Source organism: Phalacrocorax aristotelis, chromosome 5, assembly GCF_949628215.1.
Source record: "Phalacrocorax aristotelis chromosome 5, bGulAri2.1, whole genome shotgun sequence".
In the NCBI taxonomy this organism is placed as follows: domain Eukaryota; kingdom Metazoa; phylum Chordata; class Aves; order Suliformes; family Phalacrocoracidae; genus Phalacrocorax; species Phalacrocorax aristotelis.
Genome location: NC_134280.1, coordinates 14,834,419 through 14,842,446, shown reverse-complemented (window position 1 = coordinate 14,842,446; position 8,028 = coordinate 14,834,419). Strand labels below are relative to the sequence as shown.

Sequence of the window (8,028 nt, the reverse complement as noted above, 5' to 3'; positions counted from 1 at the left end):
GCCATAGACTCACACAGTACGTTTCCCTTGACCCAGAATCCTGCAGTGTCTCTTCCACTGGACAACTGCAAGAACTGAACTATATGAAGAAGTGTTTGGGACTTGGAACATTGCCTAAACTTGGGCTAGAATTGCAAGGCCTTTCATGCTACCCTCCATTAAAGCTTTATGTCAGGAGGCTGGATTAGCCCAAAACTTAGACAAAAGGGCAGATAAATGGATTCCACAGAGGAAGAAGAGGTTGGGGGAAGAAACGTATATATATCAGACTGGTTGACATTCACTGACTGACCACATTTACTTTGGAGTTCACATAAGTGAAATAGACTGTGAGATCACACAAATCATTAAGTCAATGACTTCCAGTTCTCTACTTAAAAATCAACATTTTTGCTAATGTAGCAACAATACTTTATATATAAAATTGCAAGTTAGAAAGGCAGATGATGGTAAACACCTATATGTCTTCCAGTAATACATAATAAAGAATGGACATATTTTTGAATTAGTAACTTAGAGCATGTCCTATAGCACCACCTAGCAGGCTAATTTAAAAGTGGTTTATATGCCTTGATCCCTGTCTATAACGATGTGCTTATGCAAGATAAATAGGGTACCCTTCAGTCTTCTTTCACCTTCCTTGCTGTAACAGCTGCTTCTTGAAACCAGAATCGTGCCAACACAGTGACTAGTAAAGTTGGAGTTTCTACTTTTCACAATCATATTTAATATAAAGCTCTTATGAGAAACCATAGTGCAAATGCAATGCTGTGCCAGCCTCCTGAGTTTTGCATAAGAAACCAATGGTTTCTAGACATCTCCACCTGGTACAGAAGGCTGAAGCACCTTTCAGAAAGTCAGGCTTTACAATCAACCCTCCCTCCTTATTCACCAGTAGGATGAGTAAGTCTTAGTGACTCTCAGGCTTTCAAAACCCATCATCACACTGTGTTTTGGTTAGTGAGGAGTCTGGTCTCCAGTTGTCCATCATCACCTGCATGCACTTTTTCTTTGTACATCTGCATGAAGTATCAATGCCAGCTGACAAATGATGAGTTTTAGCAGATGATGAGGCTACACGCCAAGGCTGGAGACCCGTGGCTATAACAGCTTTCTGCTGATATAAAGAGGGAGACAAAGCTCTCCTTTCCTGTTTTTTAATGATGGCTTCCCACCTTGTTACAGCCCTGGCGCTTTTCAGACTTTTCAACTATCCCATTCATCTTGCTAACCTGGTAGAAAATGATCCTTTTTTTTTTTTTTCCATTACTGTTTTCTGCTGATGGAGAGTTAAAAGCAGTGCACAAAAGGATCTGATGGATGCCAGATCTGGCAAAAAGTAGGCGGTTCAGAGGGAGAGAGAGTTGGGGAAGGTGGGATCTTTTCTTCTCATTCCTCCCTTTGGGTGGCAGCAAACTGTTCATCTGCTTTGCCGTATTGCATAAAACCATAACCTAAGGCTAGAGCTGTGCCCTCTGAAGTAGTTTGTTTTCTTAGCAATTAGCAACTTGTTTATTGGAAGTTAAAACCGAGGCTGTCATTAAGAGCCTCTGTTCACAACAGGGAGGGACACTGGGTATTCCTAGCCGGGCCTGTTTAGCACAAGCATTTCTAAAATGCAGGGGACAAGCAGGAGATCATCCAGTAGGGAAAGAGATAGGATAAATGTCCTCATTATGATATTTTCATCTAAGTCCTGGAGGCAGAACTGAATTTGAATGAAAACTCCTAAGTATTCAATTTATAATCTTAATCCTTTTATGTGAAAGCAAATCTCAGGCCAGAAGGCCTTGGAACTGAACCTTGTAAGAGATGCCTCTTACAGGCAGGGGCTGCTACAAAGAAAGATAGATCTGTCAGAATTAATCTAAGTAGATAATAACCATGGCTTGCTTTTATTTCTATTCTGCTCTCTCAAGACACCGCAATGTGTTATTTCCATTTGGATTGTGAAAACTGGTTACCTAATGACTTCCTGGTTTGAAGGGACATTTTAAAACAACGATCGAGCACCTATGCACATCCTTCCTATAGATGAGGCAAAACCAATCTTCTACTCTCCACTACCCAAATAAAACCTTAAGCTGGCCAAAAGCTATCCTCTCTCGTTTTGCAAGGGCTGCACAACCCGGGGGCAAGGCTGGGCTTAATAAGACGAGCCCCCCGAGGCCAGTGTTTGCCAGAGGGTGCTGCTCGGCCACCCACCACCCTCCGCACCCCAGCAAAGCAGTGCTGCCAAGCGCAGAGCTTTCCAGGGCTTTCTCGGAGCGCTCAGGCTGTGGAGCAAATACATGTAGGATTATTGAGAAACTACACTGGCCACCTTCTGCTTTGAGCAATCATAACTTCAGAGCAAATAAAACCCCCTGCGTTATTTCCCTATTACGGGTGCCAGAGAAAACAAATCCTGTGTGATTGATGCTAGTTGTGCCACTTACTACCTTCCCAGTAAGCATTCCCGCACAGCGGTGGGTACGTAAGGTATTTTGCAGGATTAACACTGGGAGTTACAACATGAAACAGGAGGACAGGGAATGGCTGTATGACTCCAGGGGACAGACGTCCCTTCCCCAGGCCGCGGCCGCCCTCGGGGTGTCTCTCAGCGAGCTGTGGCCTCGCCCTTCGCCTCCGTGCGCCACACCGGGAAGCCGCGGGCGGAATCTCCCCCTCGGGAGATTCACTGGGGCCGCGGCTCACCCTCGGGGCCTCAAACTCTTAGAAGTGCGACCAGCCGCAGCTTCGCTGAGGGAAGACTCTCCATCATGGCGGCTCCGCTGCCCGCCCCTTCCCGTGCCCCTTCCGCCCGCCGTACGGCCGCGGGGAGGCAGGCGGCCGGCCCGCCTCGGCTGCGGCGCCGTGAGCCTCGGTAGGTGCGGGCGCGGGGCGCGGGGAGGAGCGGGGCTGCCCTGAGGAGAGGGGCCAGCGGGAACCGGCCCTCAGCGCCCCCGGCGCGGCGGGGAGCGCAGCCCCCACGGCCCCGGCCTCCTCCCGGGGCCGGCCGGGCCCCGCCCGCCCCTCGCGTAAAGCCGGTTTTAGCAGTGTCATTGTGTCCCCCTTCCCCTTTATTTAATTGTTACGTTTCGACAAGTGAGCCCTGAAATCCTGAGCCCTAGAGGCGGGTCCATCCCCCGCCCCATTTCCTGACTGATAACGTTTTAAGTCGGGCTTTCACCTCGGCTACATGCAATGAGAAAAAAATGAATTTATTCACATATTAGGACAAAGCCTGCCTAGATGTCCCCCGTTTTGGACTTTAGCTATTAAAATTCTAGACTTAAGTGGATGTGCTTGCATGAGTGCCTATAACACCAGAGGGAGAGTACTTAAACATTTGGGAGTGACCACCTTATAAACGTTGTTGTGGCTTTATGGGAACTAACCGAATGATTAAGTTTGCAGGATGTGGTGCATGTAAATTACCTTGTAGCTTCCGGTTGCCTTCCTTATACATCAATTGCACAGAGTTTATGAATAAAAGCAAAGATGCCGTCTGCAGTTAGGGCTGCGGTGGGCTTTTCTGCACGAGCTGAGAGTCTGCGCTGACCCTCAGGGAAGATATGAAAGCACGGGTGCCGAAAGGTATCAAGGCAGTTTTTATTTTCAGGAGTATTGACCATCATGAGTAAACGAATACTGCTTATTCTTGCGTATTTCCTGCTTGTTCTTGCATTAGGTGTGTGGCAGGACCATAGGGCACAATCTAGTCAAGAATATAGCCTGGGCTGTGGGGGGTCTGTCCATAAAGGTTTGAAACCGTGCCTGCATAAAGGTCAATTTAATAATAATAAAAAAACCAACTTAGCAACTGTTAAGTTTTTTTTATGATTGATGCAGAAAAAAGTTAGTGTTAAGGCATTGAGGTGTATCCTGCTGTAATGGCTGTTTAGGAGAAGTGCATAGATAAACACAGTGCTTCCTGCCCTTTCCTGCAGTTCACCCGATGCCTGGGGGTTGCTGGCTGCCCACCTGTGCAGGTGTTCTTCCTGGCATCCTGAGACGCTGACCAGGAGGAGTATTCAGCATCCCATGTGCTTGGCAAGCGCCATTTGGTCATGCAAGAAAGGAGGGTAGGCTGGTTTTCAGCATCATCTGGCCTTCCCTGCACTGGTGTGGACATAAGCGGAGGGGCTAAATTTTCTCCTTGCTATGTTCCTGATCTTAAAAAGATCTGTTAGCCAGCCCAAACAAGAGGGCTCTCTCTAACATGAGTGGGAGAAGCTTGGGAAGTCCTTGGCTCATCTTCACATGTGGATCAAGTAATAGCCTTCATACAATCATCCCCTTTGAAGTGCTGCCCCCCCAGTGTAAACGGCATGACCTTTTCAATCAGATCCAGGCTACCAGATTTGCTGAGAGGTCATTAACTCCAAAGAGGTCATTTGGGTTTAGTATTACCATTTTATGGGTTTTTTAGCTCTATTATCAAGGAGGTTTTCTCTTGAAATTGGGTTTCATCCAAGCTCTTGGCACTTTAGAATGTTTTTCTTAAATAATTTTGTCAAACAAGTTACCACCTCCAGTCTTCAGCAGAATGTAAGAATACCACCACTTACTACACTAAGAAATACATATTAAATTATTGTATACTTACATGCATCATTGTTTTTATTAAGCACTCAGTATGTGTTCAGTGCAGTATAAACATTAAACAAGATTATTCTTCCCCTGGCGAATTTACAGTCTGAAAGAGCTTCATAGGAAGGAGCAGTAATAACATATCATTAAAATACCACCTTTAATTTAATTCCTTTTTGTCTCCCTGTGGTTAATACTCATTTGCTGTTGAACATGACTGGTGTATCCTGGCATGTCATGCAGTGCTGTTTTATGGCATTACAGGCCCCAGTTGTCCACTCTGTGGGAGGTTCTTGTTCAGTGTGAGTGGAAGAAGAGAGCATATGTCTGTGTTTCAGCTGCTGCCGTACAAAAGCCCAGCAGCATAGCTGAAACCCACCTTTGATGGTACTCTTCACTAAGACCTTGGTGGTTGTATCAAAGCACAGTTTCCTTTTCCCACCTTGGCTTCCTGTAAGGACAGCTGGAAATACTGATGTCTTCAACAGCTGCGGCAAGATTCTCTGAAACTCCTGTGTTAAAGCCCTGAGAGAAGAGGTGTTGCAAGATGCAAATGGAAACGGGCATCCAATTTTCACTGATGTCTGTTGGATTTAGGTGCCTAATTCACTTTTATATCTTTACAGTAGCATAATTTTAGGGGAAGATTCTGTAGCCAATGGCATTTTTTTAAGAGACTGGAGCTTTCCTGGGCAGAGCACATCATATGGCTTGGACCATAAAAGGAACTGATACTCCTCAAGGCAAGCAGGACTCTCGAACTGAAGGAGTTGGCAGGTTTTAAGGTTTTTAGTTTATCTGCTTATTTAAAAAGTCACAACATGGTTGTCTGCCCTGAAACAATTTCTGTTCCAGCTTCTGCTCTGGACTGCATGTATTATTTGTCAGAGAAATTAGTTCAGAGACTAATATTTAGAAGTAGCCACTGAAAGCATGCTGCTTTGTGGAAATAGCTTTTTTGCTGAGTAAGCTAGTACCACTGCCTGGAAGATGAAATCTGAAGAAAAAACACATACTGTTCTGTTTGGTGGTTGGTTTTGTGGTTGGTTTGTTTGTTTGTTTTTAATACTGAGGTTGACTATGCATTAGAACAAACTCAAGGAAAATTCTTTCTTCTGAAATTTTCAAATTAAAATGTGATCCTATTTTGGAAGTTGTAGTCAAGCTCAAGTTACCAACTTTAGCATTGAGCTTACTGATTAAAATTTTTGGAACTGTACTGTAGAGGAGGTTATCATAGATTAATCTAATTATTGTCTCTTTCCGGTCCTAATATCTGTAGTCTCTGTCTGTAGTGGAGTGCAACAGTAGGATTGTGCTGGCAAGGACTAGACAAGTATGTTGGGTAAATACAGAAGGTGTATTGATTGCGGGGAGAGGGATGAAGGAGGAAGTATGGTGGCTTTATTATTGTCTTTATTGAAGTAAATTGATTTACTGGAGGAGAGGGAGAAGTTAATTCTCCATATTGATCGTCCTATGTTCTGAGGCCCAAAAACTAATGAGTATCGCTTTCTCTGTAAAGGTGTTTCATTAATGTAAGAGAGAATGTTTCTTTGGTTACTGTACTCTGCTTCCTATGTATTTTTTTTCTTTGTTTTTTAAAATGCTATAGAGATAGAGACCCATTTATGCACATTTTAATTCCTGATTTTGTGTTATAAACAGGTTAGGATTTGACTATGGCAGTGCAGTTCCTGTGGAAGGCATCTGTGTGGTTAAAGAAGCACAAGATCACTTTGTTGGCCGTTTCTTGCATGGGACTGTTTGGCACTAACCTTTCCTATCATGTGTTTCCTGAGCAGACATTCAAACTGTTGCATGAGTGCTGGTCAGAGGGGCAGCCAGCTGAGCTTTCACAGAAGCTCCGTGGTGTCTTTCAGGATGTCCTTCAAGATACTGATGTGAAGTCCAGCGACTCCTATCGAGCCTTTGCAGCTTCTGGCTTCCACCCTGTGAGTGCTGGAATCCCCTGGCTGCCTGCAGGCTCTTTGGTGGGTATCCCACCTAATTTTGATAGCACAGCTGAAGATAAAAAAGGAATAGTCAACCATGTTGTTGCAATCAATGGCAAGGAAGTAGACTGGGAGAGCAATGAAGGTGTTGCTTTGAAAGAAGCTCTGACATTTTCACTTGAAGCTCAGAAGTTTGCCATTGCCAGAGAAGTTGTGTATTTGCAGAATGGCAGCCCTTTAGCAAGTGCAGCTGTGGCTCCAACTTGCTTAGCTGGTACATTTCTCTGTGGAAGAGGTATAAAGCTACTTCTGGGTTTATCTCCTGGCCCCGTGATACTTCGCAGCATTTGTAACCTCATAACTGCTGCTGGTGGACTAATGTGCTATTACATTTCTTATGATGCTATGACCTATCATCTAGACTGCAAGGCTGACAGAAAGGCAGCTACCATTTCAAAAGACTATGCCAGAGGTGGGGTTGAATTTTACGATAAAATCTTGTCTCGCAATAGGATTCTTCGTGGTCTGATGGGCAAACAGGGGACAAAAATGTATGCCCCAAGTGGTAACCTTTTCCCAAGACACTGGTTCAGAATAAAGTATACGCCGTACACTTACCGAAGAGATTTGATTGTTAATATTTTAAGAGACCTCTAGGCATAGGAAAGGAGTGCTTGAATTTTAAACTTGTGAATTATGTATGCTCTTGGAACACTGCTGTGCTGCTTTTTTTTTCTCCCCTCTGTATCTTCATTAGAATTTTGGGGTTTATTTTTGCATATATTTTGAAAAGAGTTATTGCACATTCTGTGAATAAAGAATTCTCTCTTAAAATATTAAAGACTTGCTTCAAAAGTGCCCTGTTCTGTGTGCATCTCAAATCACAAGACCGCTGAGGAAGGGAACTTCTCAGATGCTGATCTGGAAGTTTGGCTGCTCTGCTCTGTCTTCCTGCCTGTGCAGTCTGGAAAATGGAAGCAGCAAATTCCAAGAGAGTTTGGGAGCATTATAATTTAAACTGGACTGTTTGTATGTATGTTTGCCATTCCTCCTGTAGGACAACCCAAAGATGTTTAAAAGACTGGGCAGCTCTATCATGCTGTTACATAAATACCAAGACAATGTTTCTGGGTTTTTTTAAGTCCTTGTACTGTATAAATTCTTATGCTGCAATCACCATTCTTCAGTAAGGCACACTAGTTATGCTGCTGTTCAAACTCATACAGCTAGAATATTACCAGTACCTGAGTCATTTAGCTTAAATCTAGTTCTGCTCTCTGTATGACATGGAGACTGCAGCATGTGCATCTTGAATGTTTCCCAGCGGTGGCAGTATGTAACATGATGGTCACAGGCTGGTTGTATTCTCACAAGTGGGATAAGCATGTTCAGGGGAGGGTTTTCTGTTTGCTTTAGTATGTTTTTTGTTTCATTTAAAAATACATGTTGATGTACATCACTGGTTATGTCCAAGAAGGCAAGGTCTAAGAAGTAAGTC

The 8,028-nt window shown here is 44.1% G+C and overlaps 1 protein-coding gene across 12 annotated transcripts; it reads left to right on the top strand.

Moving 5' to 3' along the window:
* Positions 1–2,574: 2,574 nt before the first annotated feature.
* TMEM177 (transmembrane protein 177) lies at positions 2,575–7,388 on the top strand. 12 transcript variants are annotated; one of them, XM_075093086.1, is made up of 4 exons: positions 2,893–3,579; positions 3,933–5,172; positions 5,858–5,911; positions 6,244–7,388. In XM_075093086.1, exon 4 carries the CDS (start codon positions 6,258–6,260, stop codon positions 7,185–7,187), a length of 930 nt encoding a protein of 309 aa, XP_074949187.1. In that variant the 5' UTR covers positions 2,893–3,579; positions 3,933–5,172; positions 5,858–5,911; positions 6,244–6,257; the 3' UTR covers positions 7,188–7,388. The 12 variants fall into 12 exon arrangements, with proteins under 12 accessions (XP_074949192.1, XP_074949186.1, XP_074949195.1 ...); XM_075093089.1 differs by lacking the exon at positions 5,858–5,911 and having other exon boundaries at positions 2,894–3,579; positions 3,933–4,067; positions 5,064–5,172; XM_075093088.1 differs by lacking the exon at positions 5,858–5,911 and having other exon boundaries at positions 2,894–3,579; positions 3,933–4,067; positions 5,039–5,172.
* Positions 7,389–8,028: the final 640 nt, after the last annotated feature.